Raw genomic sequence first — 22,365 nt, 5'->3', positions numbered from 1 at the left:
CCATATCCTTCCCTCCTCTTCGGTTTCCTCCGGCGCATCTTCTGACTCCCACTCATTTTCTTTCTCTATTCTCTCCGTCTCTGTTGCCTCCAAATCCTCACTCTCTCTTGGTCCCTCTCCTCCTTCATGACTAACAACTTTATCATAAGACGTCCCACTTGACAGTTTCCCTGATTTCAGCCAGTTAAGCATATTTATAATATATATATGGAATGAATGAAACGAGCCTGCAGTGCATACAAGAAGAGCAGTGCGTAGAAGAAGACAGCAGCTGTCTTCTTCTACGTTTTTATCAAAAACTAATTCATTATAGTTTTTTATTTAAAATAAAAGCGATTACAAAGGAAATGTTTACTATTCATTTTTTTTTATTGTATGGAAAAATTTCACTTAAAAAAACAGACCGCCATTACTTTTTTCCTCTCGTGCACCCCCTGGTGGCAGCTCACGTACCCCTGGGGGTGCGCGCACCACACTTTGGGAATCCCTGTATTATATAATTACACCAGTAGTTGGCGACCAATGACTGTCTTTTGAATATGATGATCTGATTCAGCTGGAGGAGCACATCCTTCCTCTGACATCAAATCTGTGTCCAAATGACAATAATATATGGCTCTATGACATAAAAATGACAAGTTATGCATTCAATGAACATCAATGGTCATCTGGAATCTGCTTTTCTCTAGTATGCATGAATGTTCACTATACTGAATACTGTACAGTACACACTGTATACTTGCCACCATTTCCATCAGTAGGTGTTTTTATTCTGATGTTCATATAATCAAGATTCTGAACCCAAATTTATGTTAAAGACAGATTTTCTGATAAGGGATATTTTCAGTTACACACACAAGACATGTTCAGAGATTTCCACTATACCAACCAGCTGATATTATGTCTTTTTTTACTTTCTTTCTTTTTTTTTTTTTTTTGTGTGTGTGTGTGTGTGTGTGTGTGTGTGTGTGTGTGTGTGTGTGTGTGTGTGTGGTAATAATCAGTTAAAAATCAGTCATCTTTTAAATCTGTAGGCTATTTTAAATTAATCCTGTTTTGGTTCAAACTTACAAATTAACTATCAGTTATAAATCTCAAAGCACCATGGTACAAATCATCCAGAGAGGTAAGAAGATAAGAGGGAGCTGATACACTACATCCCATAATCAATAACAAGTGTAAAAGAAGCGATTGAATGAAAAGCAGGACTTTTCTCTAATACATATATATATATTTATTTATTTATTTTTTATTTATTTTTTATTTATTTATTTTTTTTTGAAAAAGTTTTTGCCTTAAATAATTTGTGAACCAAAACATAATGTGTTATTGAATTACATCTTTAAGTGAAATAAATAGTAAATATTTCTTATATTGTATCAGGGAGACAGGGCTATAGAATATAACTCTGTTCCACACTCCTGGGCAGAAGGTGGCAGTAATGCTTCTATTACATTGGTTGCCTGCTGCCGTTAAAAAACAAAGAAGAATCAAGCATGCTGGAGCAAAAATCTGCTGTAACTGATTCAGTTTGAGTTCTGCTTAACGTAAGTTGAGTTCCCATAACTTTTTTCTATTAAGTGCAGTGAACTTTCAGTTATATTTGATTGAAATCAGCTCGTTTCATTTAATAAATGTATGTATGTGCTTTTTGTGTATGTACATTTTAACGCACGTTTGTGAGTTTAACGTGTGAACGAGACTTTTATTATGGCGCGGTGATATGACATCATAAGTATGCGCCACGCTCCTCAGTCTGTGATTTGGCTGAAGAAAGGTTTGTGTTTGCATGCGTTTTAAGTGTTTAAATCGATACAAAGATTATTTAATAGCTTATGCAATATATGCAAATAAATTAACTATTAATGAATATAACATCGCAATGCTTTATCTAACATTAATGAGCGTCATTCGTGTGAGTAAAGCACATCCACACGTCTGTATCAGAAATGCTGCCTCTCATTTCGCGCCCTATATCGTGAATCAGTTTATGGTAAACACAAATTCGGTCTCGGTATGTTGTGATGGAGAAACGGAGCTTTTCTAAACTCCGAGTCAATTGAATCAGTTGCTTCGCAGTTTCTAAATGATTCACTGTTTCGAGTCGATCGAATCACTGCACGCGCAGAGCGACACAAACATGAATTACATCTTTTATAAACTAAATGAAAGTTTTTTTCATGAAAGTTCAATCTGTTAAACGTATTCTACAAGTCTTTAGATACTAAATATAATTCGTAAATAACTAAGTTCGTATTCTGTGTTACTCTTGTATTAATTTGAAGTCTGGTTTTAAGTGTTTTTAAGAGTGTCTGGCTAGTCAGGAAAGTTAGAATCAATGAAGTATTGGTATAAAAGAGTCAGTGCTGTCAGAAATGCTCTGCTTTCCGCATCTGAAGTCATAATTACACGTTATAGTAGTTTGTTGTTGGCAATCATGGAGGACGCCATGTTCATTCTCACTTATTAGTGTGGAAATCTTACTAAAATTCAAAATGTTTTATATATTCCCCACTTTCAGGTGCTTTTATATCACAAACTTAATATTTTCATGCTACTAGTGCACATTTTTTAGCTTACTTATTGTTTTAGACACTGCACTTATTCAAATTGTGACTAGTGGATTCAACACCACTTCACTTTTGTAGTGTGCACACAGATGAACACTGAGTAGTGTTAATGAGATGATTAATTAAGTGACGATTGAGCATTAGTAATGTTGCACTCTCACATGTCGTATGTTATTGTTTAACTATATATAATGTGTTGTAAATATGTTTTTAAAAAATCCATTTTACACTTGGGCTATACCTTGAATTTTTAGGGATATATTTTTTAATGCACTTAAACATGACAAATTGTTCAAACACACAGGAAAACTCCTGGTTCAGCTGAGATCCACGTTACAAAGATGTCGTTTATTAAAGAGGAGAGTGAAGACATGGGGATTGAAGCAGTCGGAGTTAAACATGAAGATACTGAGCAACAAACAGGTTAGTTATTTGATCTTTATTAATGTTGATCTTTACACAGATGAATGATTATTCAAAAGTCACACAGGCTGTGTTCGTTATATCCATATGACAGTGTATCGTCACACACTCCTTCCTGATACGAGTATTGATACAGCTGCTTCAGTATCGATTCTTCAGCACATGATTACAGGGTTAGTTCACCCAAAAATGATAATTCTGTAATTAATTACTCACCCTCACGTCATTACAAATCTGTAAGACCTTTGTTCATCTTCAGAACACAAATTAAGACGCATAGAACTGCGTTTACTGCGTCACGGCGCTCAAGTTAAAAGAAGTTGAATTTTTAAAGAAACGCCTCAAGCGTTTGTGCTTTTTGTCGCTCTACTGACCTGCATCTTGCATTTTTAACAGCGCAAACATGTTTTCTGTGAACCGGCCTTCAGTGTAAAAATCTAGTGCGAGAACAGAGCACAGAAGAAAGCACAGAAACGGGAAGGTGAATTCAGGGCAGGATAAGGACTTTGCCACAAAATCAACATCCATGATTTGGTAATATTTTGGATACAGTAGAGATAGATGTATCATATTTGCAAGACCTGCCAAACTATCATTGTGGCAAAACAGAATAGCGGCCATTCACACAGAAGATGTTTTTGCGGTTAGAAACACAAGACGCAGATCTACAGATACATTATTTTAAAAGTTGAACTTCTCTTCTCTTGAGTGCCGTGTAGTCACAGTTGCTGAAAAAGACACGGTATGCGATAATACAGCCATTTGTGAATTGCACTACATACGAAAACAGTTCAAAAAGGCATAAAGATAAACATCATGTATAATTTCTGCAAAGATATGGTGCTCGCAAATATCATCAATTAAGCTGGTTTCCAAAAAATTATTTTTGTAAAGTCAGTAAAGTCATGTGAGTAGTAGTTGTAAATATGAGCTTCAGAGACGGTGAGATGTTGTCAAAAATTTTTGTCATGGCTTTTTTTTTTATTTTTTTTTTTTATAAAAGACCATGTTGCTTTAAGCAACAGGTATTTATTGTTCTTTGTAGTTTTAATTACATTTAAAAACATTTTAAAACATTTTTTTAATTTAAAACATCAAAGCTGCCCAAAAGGCTTCCCTCCTCTTGGCATTTGCTGTTTAATGTCCTAAATATTTTTTGTCAGACTATGAGCTTATAAGCAAAGTTTTGCATTAGTGTAGTTTCTGCTTAATCGAACAAAAGTGATAAAGAGGGCCTGATGTACAAATGGGAACTGAAATGTGCATATGCAATTTTCCTTGCACATAAAAGGTTGTATAAAAAATAAAGTTTGCATAAATATGTGTGCACTATATACAGACTCGTTTACTGATGTAAATGATCTGATAAAGTAAACAGAATGAATTTAAACTTACATTTAAATATGCCACTCGTGTAATTTGAGTGCTTAACATTCATGAAATATATATGTGTATATATGAATTTAAATAAAAAATATTTGTAGTGTATGCAGTGCTTTTGAACACTTGTGCCTGTTTATCTTAAAGGATTAGTTCACTTCAGAATTAAAATTTCCTGATAATTTACACACCCTCATGTCATCCAAGATGTCCATGTCTGTCTTTCTTCAGTGGAAAAGAAATGAAGGTTTTTGAGGAAAACATTCCAGGATTTTTCTCCATATAGTGGACTTCACTGGGGTTCAACGGGTTGAAGGTCCAAATGTCAGTTTCAGTGCAGCTTCAAAGAGCTCTACATGATCCCAGACGAGGAATAAGAGTCTTATCTAGAGAAACCATCACTCATTTTCTAAAAAAAAAAAAAAAATTTACTTTTTAACCACAAATGCTCGTCTTGCACTGCTCTGTGATGCGCCACACATTACGTAATCACGTTGGAAAGGTCACGCATGACGTAGACAGAAGTACCGCAGTAGAGCGAAAAACTCCATCTCATTTTCTCCTCCAACTTCAAAATCGTCCGACATCATTGTTTTTACCTTTTTTTGTAAAAGGCGTTTGACTTAATCTTTGCAGGTTCGCTTTGTAGACACTAGATCGGTACTTCCACCTACGTCACGTGTGACCTTTCCAACGTGATTACGAAATGCGTGGCGCACCACAGAGCAGTGCAAGATGAGCATTTGTGGTTAAAAAGTATATAATTTTTATTTTATTTTTTTAGAAAATAACCAATGGTTTCTCTAGATAAGACTCTTATTCCTCGTCTGGGATCATGTAGAGCTCTTTGAAGCTGCACTGAAACTGACATTTGGACCTTCAACCCGTTGAACCCCAGTGAAGTCCACTATATGGAGAAAAATCCTGGAATGTTTTCATCAAAAATCTTCATTTCTTTTCCACTGAAGAAAGAAAGACATGAACATCTTGGATGACATGGGGGTGAGTAAATTATCAGGAAAATTTTAATTCTGAACTGAACTAATCCTTTAACAATTTAAAAAGCATTACAAAATATTTCCGTATGGATAATTGCCAATGATGCACTTTTGAGTCGACATAATGGCAGACACTGATGGACTTGTGGCTGGTTTGAATAGGTCTGATGGCAGTTCTGCACAACCCCTCTGATACTGCACATATAAGGTAGGGCTGGGCGATATATCGCATGTGATTGTCATGCGCGTTTCGTCAGTAAAGCCGGTTCCCTGATTACCGCTAAATCACCATCACCTGCTTTCAAGCGGAGCAGCATTTAATAGACAGAACCGTAGATCACTGACAAGCGACGCAATATCGCGTTCATTATCGCAGATGAATCGCCTTCAAAATGAACGCGATATTGCGTCGCTTGTCAGTGATCTACGGTTCTGTCTATTAAATGCCGCTTCATTTGAAAGTAGGTGATGGCGATTTAGCGGCAATCAGGGAACCGGCTTTTTCCGACGAAATGCGCATGACAATCGTCAGCCCTAGTATAAGGGATGTGAGTGGACATATTGTGCTGTAACTCAAACTCAAGTGATGTGGTTTTTCTTACAGTAGCGCCAGTGTCTCATCCGGCCAAACTTCGTATCATTCTTCAGGACCATGACATCCGCAAACTGGACTTGCCTCATGGAATCCCTGGCAGTGTAAATGAACTTGAGTATATTGTGAGAAAGACATTTGGCCTCGCTGGGAACTTTACTTTGCATTATAAGGATCCTGATTTCGGAGAGGAATATTTCTCTCTTACCTCAACAAGCGAAATCAAGGACAAGGACACAATTAAGGTGATTCACATTGTTGAACCTCCTACACTCACACTGACTTTTACTAATGTGGATAATTCCATTAAAAGTGCATCAAAGACCTCCATCCAGACCTCAGCATCCTCGGTCTACACTTCAGTGACCTCCATCCTTCCTTCAAACAGCAGTTCCTCTCCTGGATCACTGGATACATCAATCCTTTCGTCACCTGAACACAAGACTCAACGTTCACAGCGATGGCCTACTGTGTTCCCAGTACCTCGCTTTGCCTATGATACAGAGCTCGTGCTTGCTTCAGGAAATGAAGCTTTCAAGAAGGATGGATTTCAACTCAACTTCACCTCAATCCTTCCAGACATCCTGGAGAAACTGGCCGAAAGCATCTTTCAGTATGTGGCCTATCCAACAAGCGCACAGTTGTCTGATGTCGCCGAGGCGCTGATTCAGAAACATCCTTGCCTTAAAGAACCGGGCTCATATAATGGATGCTACGGCTGGCGACAAAGACTAAAGTATAAAATGGGCAACTATAGATCGAAACTGAGAAATCTTGGGTGCCCTGAGCTCGATGTGAACTCTCTCAAAAAGAAGCGAGCACATGAAAAAGCACCAGCGAAGAATATCAAAAAGCCAAGAAAGGCAGAGGTGAACTTTTTACCCCCTCACCCACAAGGAGAAACCGAAGAAAGCTTGGAGCTTGAACGGTTGGAGCTCCTTAATGAAGTAAAGATGAGGAACAATTATCAGATCATCAGTGAGAAGATGGCAAAGACATTCTCCATTCGCAGGCAGGAAGTTGTCAGTCACGCACCATCAGTCAATGAGTTAAAAGACCGATGGCCTGCTCTTTTCTGTGCAGATCAGGTAAATATATTTTTAATAAAATTGTTTACAGTATGTGCTATATTAACATTAACAAATTGTATTATTACATTAACAAATTGTGCCTCTTTTATTTGTGCTTTGTTTTCTGTAGATAAACGAAGAATTCACAAGGATCACCACTGTTAACCTGGAGGCCATGTTTATGGCAAAACTAGACCAGTACTTCCCGAAAATAACATCCTTGGTGTTGACAAGAAGAGGGCCCGCAAAAATGAATATTCATCGTATAAGGAACATGCTGCTAGAGGTATGAATAAGTGTCAAGTCAACTTTTATTTATAGAGATAGAGTGCTTTATATAGTACAGATTGTTTAAAAGCAGCTTCACAGTCATAACCAGGAAAATAACAGAAGCAAATTCTGCCTAGTGTCATTATTCAGCTCAAGTCAGTTCATAAATGTATAACATAGGATGGTTTACATTTGGTGATAATGTTAAAGTTGCCCTAGAATTGAAAATTGAATTTACCTCGGCATAGTTAAATAGAGTTCAGTACATGGAAATGACATACAGTGAGTCTCAGACACCATTGTTTCCTCCTCCTTATGTAATTTTGATTTGTGCAAAAGACCTCAGAAGAACAGGTGAATCTCAACATAACACTGACTGTTACGTAACAGTCGGGATCATTAATATGTACGCCCCCAATATTTGCATATGCCAGCCCATGATCAAGGCATTACACAAGGGCAGCCAGTATTAACATCTGGAGCAGCACAGCTGAATCATCAGACTAGGTAAGCAAGCAAGAACAATAGTGAAAAATGGCAGATGGAGCAATAATAACTGACATGATATCATGATATTTTTAGTGATATTTGTAAATTGTCGTTCTAAATGTTTCGTTAGCGTGTTGCTAATATACTGTTAAATGTGGTTAAAGTTACCATTGTTTCTTACTGTATTCACAGAGACAAGAACCATGTCCTTATTTTCATTATTAAACACTTGCAGTCTATATAATTCATAAACACAACTTCATTCTTTATAAATCTCTCCAACAGTGTGTAATGTTAGCTTTAGCCACGGAGCACTATCAATCTCATTCAGAATCAAATGTAAACATCCAAATAAATACTGTACTTAAGCGATTAGACATGCTGCATGACGAACACTTTGTAAAGATCCATTTTGAGGGTTATATTAGCTGTGTGAACTTTGTTTATGCTGTTTAAGGCAAGCTCGAGCTCCGGGGGCGGGGAGCACGAGAATTTAAAGGGGCTGCAGCCTGAATCGGCGCATATTTAATAATGCCCCAAAATAGGCAGTTAAAAAAATGAATGAATGAAAGGTATTTTGAGCTGAAACTTCACAGACACATTCAGGGGACACCTTAGACTTATATTACATCTTTTAAAAAGACGTTCTACGGCACCTTTAATGATCAAATAGTTGAGATTTGTTATATGGTAGGGGTGTAACGATACTTTGTTCAATCTATATAATACAGACATGCCAACATGTACAAATGTACGCATTTTGACCTCAAAGTACGCTGGTACAATTTGTCACTCTATACTACGCAAAAACCCGGTGACTCCTCCGTACACTCGTAGTACTCAAATCCAGCAAAAGAAAGAGTTCGACCAATCATAATGCTGGGTTCATTTCCCCAAATAGCAAGCGGGGATGATTGACAAATGCGTATGGCCTATCAATAAAAAGACACTGCAACACAGCTACACAAAATCCCGCTCAATCCTCCTTCACCCCCGTCGTCTCAGTGACTGAATTCTCAAGCGAGGACAGTACTAGTCACGGTACTTCTGCCTTAAGGTAAACGGGTATAAAATGCTCAAGTAATGTTGAACAACAAATCTAAATAAAATTGAAATCGCTATATGGCTTAGTGATTATTAAATGTTGTGATGTGTGACTGACTGGCAAGCGCGAGTCTGGAGAAACTGGCGTTTTTTTTATTTATTCTCAGTGTTGAAAAACGTAGCCTAGGCCTACATGTTGCGTTATTGTGTTAATACTAACTAAAGTACCTAATTATGTTACATAGCCTATGTATTTTGTATGAAAACTAGCACATTAGTTACTTATGCATTTAAAATTACCATTGTCTGAACTTGTCTCAAAGCTGCGCGAGTTCTCATAAACACACGCGCGCGTGCACAGAGAGGTAAAAAATTTTAAAAATTTGTTCTTGCTTGTTTTTTTTATTTTTTTTTTTGTCAGAAAACATTTTTAATTATTCACCCGTGTTTTTAAGATTCGTTTAATGACGGACGCTTTAGTTAACACAACCCCTCGTTATATGTGGGACTAACTTTTTGAAATTCTTGAACACTGTTGGGAACGTTACTTTAAAAAAGTAATTAGTTATAGTTACTCACTACTTGTTCCAAAAAGTAACTGAGTTAGTAACTGAATTACTCTATAATAACAGTAACTCGGTACCAGGGAAAGTAACTATTTGTGTTACTGTTAAAAAATAAAAAAGTTGCTATATGTCAAAGAATTTGTTTGGTTTTTTTTAGCAGTAGGGCCAGGTAGCCCTTCAAACGAAGATTTTTCGGGACCACATTTCAGACGAAGGGGTATGATAAATTTCCAACATGGCTGACCGAGCGAGCAGAGAGACCCATAAATGTAAGGTTTTTTTTACGGTAAACAGTATTTTAGTAATAAATAATCACTTGTTTTATGTTGCCTTTAATCTTGTGCTCATGTATACGGTTATGTTCTCCGAAAAAAGATTTGTTAAAATCGTTATGAAAACAGTTCGCTAATGTTTTTTACATTATGATAGTTCCACAACATATTTTTTTATATTTTATTGAAACCCGCGTTGATTTGACAACATAAATTCAAATCTGGTGGCAGCTAACTTGTCTTTTTGCCACATGCCTGATTAATGTATTGTTTTGTTGTGGTTACGTCCATAAATACATGTACGTTACATGATATAAACAAAAAGTGCATTCAGTTTGCGTGCTTATTCATCAGTATTGTATGTTCTGTATCAACCAGGGACTCCTGAGGAAACACGCAGGCTCGTCTCCTTTGACTTATGCGAAGAACTGAAGACAAATGCAAAAAAATAGCTGTCGCCCAAGCAACAGAGATCACTACAGCTATCGATGGCATCTTAAGGCTTTTTTTAGCGCGACCCTTTTTATTAACGAGACCCATAAGCATATACAACCATGTAGCTAAACAAGCCAAAACGAATTATTAAAAACGAAACTGAAGGTAAACCTGCGTTGCTCTCATAGCGGTTAACGTTACCTCTCTCTTTTGGTGAAGTGGAGCAGCTGCTCTTGCTCAGTGGCACGGATTGCACTATGGACTATTGTATCTTTTGTATATTTTTTTAACAGTATTTTATTTTTTATAATGAACAAGCTGCGATGTCACGTTTCCACTGCTTTGTTGTGTGTGTGTGAGGCGCGGGCGCGATCAAACAGCTGTCTTTGCAGGGGACTTGCCTCATCGTCATGGCAACGGTTCGTGGCCAGGTCAGATTACGTCAGAGTTTGTTGCCGTCTGTTGGAAAACTGTTCACACCGCGCAGACATTCCACGACCCGACAAACGCCGATTAAACATGTTCAGCGACATGTTAGCGACGACTTATGATGATGTGTAACGGTCTAGTAGTGGTGTCCCATTTCTTAGGGGAATATTTTCAGCCCTACCCCTTGACACTCTGTTTCAAGGGGGAAGGGGTAGGCGTAGGGGGAAGGGGTAAGGGTATAAAATAGAATTGGGATTGGGCCTTATTCTTAATTAAATAAATCAAACTCCCAATGTCAGACAACTGGTCTGGTAGACATTCTGTACTTCAAGTATTTTCTTCAAAAGTAAACAGTTAAATAATATAAAGTGTGTTTGCAGTAACTGTAGCAAATTAAATAACTCTAACAACCTGAGATAAATGGTAAGACATAGGCTGCTGTATTTCTTTATCTTCATTAAAAAAGTAAACCGTTTAACAATATGAAGTGCTTTTAAAGATTGAACTTCAGCTCCTAGATATTCATCTACCCATCCAAACACTCATCTATTCATGTGTCCGTTTTGTATCCAACTGACCCATGTAGCCTAACCATCCTACCCTTCAAACCACTGATTGTATCTAAGCAGCAGCAGCATTTCAAACCTCTTGTCTGTCAGCCTGTTTCTCTTTGGGGTGAAGACCAGCTTCCCCAGGCTAAATAGTCTCTCTACTGGGGCACTGGATGGAGTGGCTGCATTGTATTTGATTGAATTTTTTTTATGAGTGGGAATCTGTTTAGAGTGTCCATCCCTTGTGCTCCTGATTTTAAATAGTCAGCGACTTGGCTTTCCACAGAAGCAGAAGTTTCCTCCTCATCCTCAAAGGAAAATAATTCATTTATGGCTGAGTCTGTGCTGAGGCTGCGCGTTGGTACCTGTTGGCTGGTCTTCTTGGGCACTTTTCCGGCACTCCGGCAGCAGACATGCCTTGGCGTTGTCCTTCCTTTCCTGTGTCCGCAGCCAACGTAGTTTAAATCTGGGCAGTGTCACCGCAGCCAAGATGGCAGTCTCACTTTCCAGCACCTCTGCAAATCTATTTCTGATTGCCTGAAATGAGACAGACACGCACATATTACATTAATACATTTGGCAGACGCTTTTATCCAAAGCGACTTACATTGCATTTCAAGGTACACATTTACATTCCTCTCAGTTCTTGCTTTCCCTGGGAATCAAAAACACACAGAGACAGACACAGAGACACACAGACAGCTGAGAGATATACAATTTCATTTTACTTTGATTTCATTATTAATACATATTTCATGTATGAGAGTATGTATTCAATGTATTTACCTTGACAACAGCCTCTGGAAGGTCACCAAGGATTTGGAGGCCAGTCTTCAAGTCCAGGGTCTTGGAGATCAATGTCTCCAGTGTGGCTAGAAGGGTGCCATAGAAGCAGTTGTCTTCGCCCTGAAGAATGTCAAGGGCTACCGTTAGTGGCTTCATCACTGTGCAGTATTCCCTAAGGAACAGGTACTCCCGAACTGTGATGGCCTTCAACCCAAAATTGTAGGAAATGGTGTTCAGCTCGGCGATTGGGAATTCCCAGACACGAGCAACGGCATCATGAAAGGAGTTCCATCTGGTCGTACGTGGGACAAGGAGCTTCCTTTCAAGGACTTCATCCACGATCTCTGCAGCCACTGTGGAACAGCTGGCCTTGTTCCACAAAGCTGTGCATTTGGAGGTGGCACTTCTGTACACAGCTTTTATGTCTGGCCTTGAAAGTAGCTACTTGTCCACATCAGAGCATGAAATAAGGTTTGCTGTGTGCGATGCACATCTGTGGTGTGGTGGCAAAGTCACAACATCCTCTTCCACATTCATGTCTTGTAAGACATCATGAAGGTCGACAAAAGTCACATCATCATCATCTTCCTCCCCAGAGTCATCTCCCTGAACGGGCTGGTAAACTTTAAAGGCTTTCACAAAATTCGAACAATTGTCTGTGACAGTAGCTGTGATTTTGTTAGAAATACTAAAGGATGAGTGGATATTTTCCAGTTCAGTAGCAATGCTGTCATACGTATGACGGCCCTTGAAACGTCTGCAGGCTAAGGCTGCTTTCTTTTGCTCTAGGCTGTGTGGATCTAACCAGTGGGCAGTCACGCCGAGGTAACTGCGGTTGTGCGCAGTCCAAATATCTGCAGTTGTAGACAAACTCTTTTTAAGCTCTGTTCATTTTGGCATACTCAACATCTAGGTATTTAGCAAAAGTCTTTGAGCATGGTGTACAGACCCCTGCTTTCCTAGGTATTTTAGCAATAATGGCTCGGAATGAATCATCCTCCACCGTCGATAATGGCAACATACTTTTAACAACATACCTGCCTATCATACGGCTGACTTCAGCCTGTGTCATCATAGGTCTTTGTTGTAAGGCAGAAAGATCTAGTTTTTGCTGCTTGGAGGACTTTGCTCCGAGTCCTTCTTTGCTAGTGGATGGCGAGCTATCATCTGTGGTGGAGGAGGTATCTGTGTTTTTGGCTACTAGCTTTGTAGATGCGTGTGTCGCCCTTCATTAAATTAGAGTTGCTTACAACGGATGTCGACAAAGTCTTCGCTCCTGGACATAATTTACACATTACATGCACGTTCTTGCCTTTGACCACAATGAATTTGAAGTAGTGCTTATATCTCCACCTTGAAAATGCCAACTTTTCATCGGATTGATCCTGACTCGCCATCTCTGCTGCTGCTGCGAATGTCTGTTTAGCTGTTGTGTGTGTGTGGTGCCGCTGGCGCGTGTGCTGGCATGTGTGTAAAAACACTGGCTCTGATTGGCTACCGTGAAACACATGACTCTGCCTTAGCCCATCATAATCGCTTATCTCGTTATTAACCCACCTCCTCACTAGCAGTTTATTCAATAAATGCATAGTAACGCACTGCATTTAACGTCCAGTAATGTTAACGGCGTTGTAACGATGGGAAAAGTAATTTGATTACCCCGTTACTGAAAAAATAACGTTGTTACAGTTATTCCAAACACTGTTCTTGAATACTCTATTAGTTTTGCTCTTATTGGTCCTTCCTATTCATTGTCAACTGATTTCTATAAATATGTTTGTATTGGCTAACCTTTATTCAGCGAATGTTTGTCTTGTTTATAATTCAAAGACAGCATGTTACAAATAGAAACCCTTTTTTCTGTGGGATTTAGTATCATATTTGGATATTGGAATAATAAATTATTTTAAATGAATCACATGTAAACTCAATGTTTACTGTTTTCTAAGGGTTTCTTAATTGTAGACTTAATTGTTTTTTCATTACAAAACCTGTATAAACGACTTGACTGTCAGGTTAATTGTATGTAAATATAACCTACTTGAAATTGCAAAGAAACATTTTTAGTCCATATTAAATATATGAATGCCATTTACTTGTGGTTGTCAGTCTGTATAAGCACACATTATGCAATGCAATTTTAATCATGAATTAAAATGCTTTATGATAAAGTTAGTTTTATCCAAGACTCAGCTTACTGTAGTCATAAGGTATAATTCACCCAAAAATTGTGAAAATTAACACTTTTACTTTGTTCATACAGGTCCACACTAAATTGAGTTTAACTGGCATAGTTAAAAAAAAGCACTGTTACTGTTCATCATTAACACCATTAGTGTTTTTTTTTTTTTTTTTCCCTCACAAGCTCTATTTACACCAAGTTAGTGTTGAAACTACACTAGGGCCACATCCACACATAAAAAAATATCTGCGTACACACATAACCACTGAAACATACTCAAAACGATGTAGTACACTGTAATTCTACCATAGAGCTACACTAAAAAAAAAAAAGACTTGGAGCATTTACATAAACCTTGCATGCTGTATACAAAATTTAGTTAAGCTTAGTAATAAAGCCTTACTTTAGTAAAGCTAATAGGTTCAGTAGCTTCTGACACAAGCATATAGTCAGCCATTGTTTTTGTTGCTGTAATGTTACGTAGCTGTGTCTGACTAGAGTTGAGACGTGTGGTGATGACATCATTGTTTCACAAAATATACGGATTGGCTGAACACGAAAATGCAAGGGTGTTGTTTTCAGATTTATCCACTCTGGGACCCGGTTTAAAAAAAATAGCAGTTTTTATGTATACATATAAACACATCTCCATGTGGATGGGCTCGAGGTGTGTCAAAAGTTAACTAAAAGTTTTTTTTTTTTTTTTTTTTTCAACAATAATATAGTGTTCATACAAACCCTGAACTGGGTAATTTAATGTAATCTGCATTCTGTTTGCACACATTGTATTTTCAGTCAATCAGATAAATAAGTCAACATGATGTATCAGTTTGAACTTTTATTTTCAACAACATGTCTTAGATGTACCAATTAAACCAACATAAATAATGGTCAGAATGTTGGCTGTTACAAGTTCTCTCAATTTACATTATCTTCGTACTTTAAATACATGATGCTCTGAAAAATGTTCTGTCAAAAATTTGACAAAGATAAAATACAGTGCTGTTAATGAGAATTTTTTTTTTTCATTGCATATAATCAGGTCTATATTCTGTCCCGTCTACTTTTAAATAGATGGGACAAAAACACAAACTGTACAGAACTGCCGACTACAGCCACCTTGTGCACATAACTTAAGTTTTAACAAAGGATAGAAACTGCATGACTCTTAAATGAGATTTCAAAGACTGGCTGTTTGCATTCAAAATTTGACAAAAGAAACACTTTCAAATGTAACCTGTTGACAAGGACTTCCTTATACAACAGTCTGAACACAGTGGACTTTGAAGAGTTCATCAACAGCACTCAAGGAGCTGGTTCCTGAACAAATGAGATCCTTGTCCACTATAACAGAATTTGTCGATCCTGCACCTAAAGGGCAATGTTAAGTCGGGAACATGAAGCACAGACTGGGTTATCAGTCCTGCCTTCAATTTCTGGAAGGCCTTCTCTGTCTCCCTGGTCCAAGAGACTTTCTCAGGGTGACCCTTTTTGGTGAGGTCTGTCAGAGAGCTAGCTAATGAGGAGAAATTGGGGAAGAAACATCAGGAATATCCTGCCAACCCCAGGAAGGCACACATGTAATTTGGTGAGGGGTCATGGGAAGTTCTTGACCGCACTTACTTTTTCTTCCTGGGTTAACACCAAACCCCTCCCAATGTGGAATATCATGCCTCTGTTATTCCTAGGTGGCATTTGCAGGGGTTGGCCTTGAGTCCAGCTCTTGTAAAGTGGACAGTACCTTTCGGACATGGTTGAGATGTTATTTCCAGCCCTCTGAGTGGATTACAACATCGTCCAAGTAGACTGCAGCATACTGTTGATAGGGTCTCAACAGGATGTTCATCATGCATTGAAACATTGCTGGTGCCCCGTACAGCCCGAAACGTAGAACCTGGTATTAACATTGCCTCAAAGGAGTACTGAAAGCTGTCTTCTCCTGAGCTTTAACTGTATGGGGGACCTGCCAATAGTCCTTTGTAAGGTCCAAAGTCTAGATGAAATGGGCCTTCCCCAACTGCTCAATCAGCTGCTCTTGTTGAGTTTCCGATAGTCATTACAAAATTGGAAGATGCTGTCTTTTTTGGTACTTTCACAATAGGGCTCAGAATTGATGGAGAGTGTTTTGGATCTCTCACTCTCTGGAGAAACGTAGACCATCCGACTGCAGGCTCTTCTAGGGGGTCTCTTGGATGTGGCCTGTACCGCTGAGGCCATAGCAGTCAGTCCAAACCTGGCCAATCTTTTCCTAACAGCAGGGGGAAAGGTAGGTCCTTTACCACTCCTACCTGTCAGGAAAATATCGAGTGTCTCCATGAACACAAGTAATGGGAAGGACAGCCTGTCCTGGCTTTTCAGTCTTCAGTCGATGTGGCTGGATCAGACTGATCAGACTGGGATGTGGGCAGACAATTCAGGTGGGTATTTGTGCCTCGGGGAAGCTGCCCGCATTCTTCACCAGTGTAGTGAGGCAGGAAAGAGGCATGACACAGAGGTATGCTTGAATGCCCAGAGAGCACTTTATTTACAATAGTGAAGGGCAAGGAGGGCAGTGAAAGGGATGTGGCGTCCTCCTGGGCTTTTGTGGGTACCTTTTGTGAGCATGGGTGTGCAGGTGAATTTGATGAAGCTGCTTTGTGTGTTGGTGAGAAGACTGATGTTGGCTCAGCTTGGCCCTCAGTCGCTTCCTAGGAAGAAGGGTAGACACATTCTTAATTGAATGGTAGGCATCTTGCCACACACCTGAGAATAAACCTCATTGGCTATCACAGAAGCTCAAACGTGCTGCATATCATGAGAATGAACTTGATTGGTTCTTGCGGACACTCAAAAATGCTGCGCAAGACACAAGAATGAACCTCATTAGTTCTTGTGGAAGTGCAATCGTGCTTTAAAATTATTGTTATAAATAAACGCCGTTACTAACGGTGTTACTTTTTTCAGTAACGAGTAATCAAACGAATGACTTTTTCTCCCGTTACAACACCGTTACCGTTACTGGCAAAAAAAAAATGCCACATTACTATAATTGAGCTCACTGAAGCGGTTTTCATCCGAGTAGGCTCTCTCTCAGCCATAGGACCTGCAAAGTTTTTTCTCTGGTGTGTGCTGCGGTTAGTCATACACAAATATAATTTTAAACATTTAATAATGAACGATGCTCGGTGTGTGTGTGTGTGTGTGTGTGTGTGTGTCTGTGTCTGTGAGCATGCGAGCTGAGCGCGAGCTCAAACCAGAATACCTGACATGCTGGATCGAAAATATGCGAAATAAGTTTTTCTAGTAGACTAGTAGTTATTCATTTAAGCCATTAGTTGACTACTCACATTTATATTAATTTAATTACTGAAATACTGGGGAGAATAAACCATAATAATGAGGGTTTATGTATATAGGCTAAAGCACCTGCATATAAAGCTTGTCATAAAGAACTGGCAAAAGTAATGATTATGAATGTGACCAAAACAGCAAGAAAACATTTTAATTGTTTATTAATAAAGTAATGTTTTCAGAATCTGTGTCGGCTGCGAAGATGAAGTTGACATTGCTGACTCATCATCTCTTCATAGTAGATGCGCCTAGAGAGAGAATGTACATTTAATTCGGATTAGGCTTCATAATCGGAGTAGCCTATTTCTTTTCGTTTTTAGATATTTCAAGCTTTCTATAGATGTATTTCTCATATCTGTGAGGCAAGCAGCCGCCATCAAAATGACAGGCTTAAAAGAGTCTTCAGATGACCCACCACTTGCAGCGTCCAGGACTCCTCCTTTGTTTACAGACGTGATGTAATGACTCAAAAGCTAACTCACATTTCCAGCGGAAAGCTGGAGTCTGGAATGGGTCATTCTGAAGAGCTCAGTGAATTCAAGGGTGGTACTGCGATAAGATGCAACCTTTGCAATAAGTCATTTTGTAAAATTTCATCCCTGCTGGATATTCCATGGTCAACTGTAAGTGGTATTGTTGGAATGCGGAAGCATTTAGGAACAGTAACTCAGCCATAAAAAGTCAGAGTGCTGCGGAGCATGGTGCGTAAAAGTCACCAACGCTTTTCACACTAAATGTTTCCACTTTTCCAAAATGCCCGTCAAAACGCCTCTACTTCATCTTTATTTTCTCTTTTACAGAGTGATGTATTTATAAAAATCCATCCTCATAAGTAATTTAACATTATTTTCTTTTTTAGGATTATTCTTTGGAAAGGAGGAGAGAAGCTGCTATCCGTTCCTTAATGGTGCATCTCAGAGAAAAAGAGGAAGATCTCTTTAAAGAGTGCTTGGTAAGACACACTGTACTTTGTGTCATTTTGTGTTTTTTTTTTTTTTTTTTTTTTAATATGTTGACTTAAAACACTGACATTGATTCTGATCTACTTAGAATGATGAGGATAGTACCAATGAAGTGATGAAGATTGTTATATCTAGAGGAGCCACAACATCTGACCCAACCAGAGCAAGAATTGTGATTGAGGGAACAGAAGTCCAGGAAGACCTGGAAGTACCCAGAGCCTGCGCACTGCTAATGGGGCTGATATACGCACTCAACCTCAGCTACCCAAAAGAACTGAAAAATACCTTTGAGGCATTTCAAAAGATCTTCCTTGAGCTGGATGATCTGAAACCTAGCCCGAAGGTAATGTCTCTAAAAAACAAACTGCTGTACTAAACTCTGTAGAATTAGGCTGCTGTCATCAAACCCTAATGTTGCACTGTGTTGCAAAAGTAAAAGTTCTCTTGTGCATAAAACTACAGCAGATGTACTGTTGACAGTTTACGGTGTATTAGGAACACCTAGATAAAAAATGAATGCAGTTTAAAGCAACACTACATTTGTTTTTGCTAAGTGGACCCAATAAACTAGCAAAGTGAGTGTATATTGTTCAAATCCATTTATCTTGTTCTTCTCTCCTTTTTTTTTTTCCTTTTTTGGAAATAAAACCACATATGTACTTACAAAGTAGCTTGGAAACCATTCTTTTATTTTCCATGGGGAGAATTTTTACTATATTTTCTAAGGTAAAGCACTAGATTTAGTTGAGTGGCTGGCTTTCATTTTGTTTAAGGGAAACTTCCTGGTAAAAGCCTGCAAATTGATTTATTTATTTTTTTTATTTTATTTTTTTTTATTATTTTTTATGTTCATGATTACCAAATTATTTGGACTCAAGTTGACCTTTTTTAATAATAAACCATTCGTAAAACTGAAATTGGTTAGTAATTATGCTATGAAGGCCACCATTTGCAGATATTGTGCTTTATAAATAAATAAAATAAATTGAAATTGAAATATGTGGAAGAGCAGCATCTAAAAATCACACATCCACTACAGTAGTAACATTTATACATTTTGTAATCCATCTTAAACACATTGGGTCTCATTCATGAAACACGAGCAGAACAAATTTTTGTGTAAATCGTGTGTAAAGTGGTTTTGGCGTAAATTTTCGGATTCATTAAAATGTTCATATTTTCCAACTGTTAGTTGGTACGAAAGAAATCTACACCTGCTCCCAGCCACGCGTAAATAGTGCGTTTAACATCCGAACGTTTTGCTCATTAATAAGGCTGCATTTTAATTCACCTTAATAAGGTACATATTTACACAGCATATTGAAAAAATATTATATATAGTAATTACATACGTTTTTTCTTTTTACTTTTATTGTGAGAGCCAGTAATAGCATCTGCAAATGGAGCACTTTAATCAAATAATTAATTGATTTCAATAGGGCTGGGCAAACTAATGGCCCCAAATGGCCAAAATCCTTTGTTTGGTGTCATAATATGATGTCCATATATAGTTGTCAGTCAGATTAAATGGGCGGGATTTATGGTAATTGCACGCTCATTCTCCATTCCATTTACGACTGATTGGAATTCATTAACACACACATTTCACTATCACTTCTGACGTTTACGAAGTATTTGTGAATCAGGAGAAGAGTTTTCGGGAAAGCCTCTTTACGCGCAAATCACTCACATATTTACTCGTATATTTACGAATGTTTCATGAATGAGACCCATTATCTTTAAAACCATTTTAAAAATTACAAGCCAATTTAAATACACTAATATTCAATAAATCCAATCAGAAGAGGCATCATGAACTGAAATGGCGTTTTCCAAAACCACGTAAGCCTAAGTTGATTATAGCTCCATTGGTGGCAATGGTTCTATGATCAACTTTGGCTTACGATGCTTTTGGGAAACGCTGCCCTGGGGCGCAAGTAGTAGACAAAACTAAGTTTACTAAACAAGGTCACTTGTCTCCCAACGTACACTCTTTTGTTAAGCTGATGGAATTTTGAGAGTTTAAACAACTTTGTAATTTATGAAAACTTGAAATGACACCCCTCATTAAAAAAAAAAAGTTCTTTGGACTTGGATTTACTTAAGTGGCTTTTTTGGTTTTAATTAACATTTACAACCTGTTATGAAATAAAACTATAACTGCAGGCTTGAAACAAATTTTATTTCATGTGAAAATGGAAATATAAACAATGTAAAACATTACAGCCATATTCCCTAACTATAAAGTGGAAAAATAAAAAAGTAAAACACAAATTTTCTCATTCAACATGTCCGCAATACTGTTAAGAACTTGGCTCTTAAAGTACAGCTATTTTGACATTTCAAACATCCTAACTGTCTAGGAAGAAGAAATAAGCAACATTATAATATTTTAATTGTTTTTATGTTTAATGATTAGTTCACTTTAAAATGAAAATTACCCAAGCTTTACTCACCAAGCCATCCTAGGTGTATATGACTTTCTTCTTTCTGATGAACACAATCAGATATATTAATAAATATCCTGACGCATCCAAGCTTTATAATGGCAGTGAACCAGACCGAGTATGAGCTGAAGAAAGTGCGTCCATCCACATCCATCCATCATAAATGTACTCAACACGGCTCCAGGGGGTTAATAAAGGCAATGCATTTGTGTAAGGAAAATATCCATATTTAACAAGTTATAGAGTTAAATATCTAGCTTCTACTAGACTGCCTTCTGTATTCAACTTATGAAGAAAGTATAACACCTTTCGCAGTTCAAAACACTTACACTACGTCATATCCTTGTGTAAATGTTAATGTCGCATCAGTTATGCTTGTTTTGTTGAATAGTTGAATACTGAAGGCGTAGGATGTAGTGTAAGCGTTTTGAACTGCGAGAGGCACTGAGGCGCTCATACACCACTTTTACAAAAGGTTAAAAAAAATTCACTGATGCTCAAGAAGAACAAACTACATTTAGGAGCCAGAGGAATGTAATCTGAATATGATTATCAGTGCACTTTTTTTTTATTTATTTTGACTTGTAAGAAATCACACATTAGTTGTGTAATTAGAGCAGTACTAAATAAACGCACTGCAGTTTTTATGATCCCATGATACAGTGCCCTCCACAAATATTGGCACCCTTAGTAAATATGAGCAAAGGTGGCTGTGAAAATAAATCTGCATTGTTTATCCTTTTGATCTTTCATTCAGAAAAATTCACAAAATTCCAACCTTTCATTGAAGGAAAAGAATTGAAAATGAGTGGAAAAGCTCATTTTGAAATAAATGTTTTTCTCTAGTTTACGTTGGCCACAATTTTTGGCACCCAATCACTGCAACGTCCTTTTGCAAAGATAACGGCTCTGAGTCTTCTTTTTATAATGCCTGATGAGTTTTGAGAACACCTGACAAGAGATCAGAGACCATTCCTTCATGCAGAATCTCTCCAGATCCTTCAGATTCCAGCTTCTTCTCTTCAGTTCACTCCACTCATTTTCTTTAGGGTTCACTTAATGGATTCAGCTTCATTTTGTGCTCAGTGACACATTTTTGTGCTGGTTTTGATGTTTGTTTTGGATCATTGTCCTGATGGAAGCTCCAACCACGGCCCATTGTTGGATTTCTAGCAGAAGTGGTCAGGTTTTGATTTATGTTGGTATTTGATAGAATCCATGATACCATGTATCTGAACAAGATGTCCAGGACCTCCAGCAGAAAAACATACTGCTGGATCTTTAATGTTGTGGGCCTATTTAACCGTGGGCATGGGGCACTTTTTATCCATGTGTGCACCAAATCCATCTGGTGGGATTGCTGCCAAGAAGCTCTTGTTTTAGTTTCATCTGACCATAGAAGCCGGTCACTTTTGAAGTTCCAGTCGTGTCTGACAACTGAATATGCTGGAGATTTTCTTGAAACCCTCCGAAACAACTTGTGGGGATGTAGGTGCTGTTTGTTTGTTTTGTTTTTTTAGGCTTTCTGAGACTCAAGACTCAACTAATCTCTGCAATTCTCCAGCTGTG

General features: G+C 38.0%; 1 protein-coding gene across 4 annotated transcripts; it reads left to right on the top strand.

Annotated features, from left to right (window-relative positions):
• Window positions 1–1,484: 1,484 nt before the first annotated feature.
• si:ch211-166e11.5 (sterile alpha motif domain-containing protein 3) lies at window positions 1,485–20,177 on the top strand. 4 transcript variants are annotated; one of them, XM_067409495.1, is made up of 6 exons: window positions 1,485–1,547; window positions 2,875–2,993; window positions 5,976–7,051; window positions 7,164–7,319; window positions 18,247–18,339; window positions 18,438–20,177. In XM_067409495.1, the coding sequence occupies exons 2-6, from the start codon at window positions 2,912–2,914 to the stop codon at window positions 18,723–18,725; spliced, it is 1,695 nt and encodes a 564-aa protein (XP_067265596.1). In that variant the 5' UTR covers window positions 1,485–1,547; window positions 2,875–2,911; the 3' UTR covers window positions 18,726–20,177. The 4 variants fall into 4 exon arrangements, with proteins under 4 accessions (XP_067265596.1, XP_067265597.1, XP_067265595.1 ...); XM_067409496.1 differs by lacking the exon at window positions 1,485–1,547 and adding an exon at window positions 1,687–1,777; XM_067409494.1 differs by lacking the exon at window positions 1,485–1,547 and adding an exon at window positions 2,447–2,521.
• Window positions 20,178–22,365: the final 2,188 nt, after the last annotated feature.

This window comes from Chanodichthys erythropterus, chromosome 14 (genome assembly GCF_024489055.1).
Source record: "Chanodichthys erythropterus isolate Z2021 chromosome 14, ASM2448905v1, whole genome shotgun sequence".
Lineage (NCBI taxonomy): Eukaryota > Metazoa > Chordata > Actinopteri > Cypriniformes > Xenocyprididae > Chanodichthys > Chanodichthys erythropterus.
The sequence above is the reverse complement of the archived record's forward strand: the minus strand, read 5'-3'. Positions and strand labels throughout refer to the sequence as shown.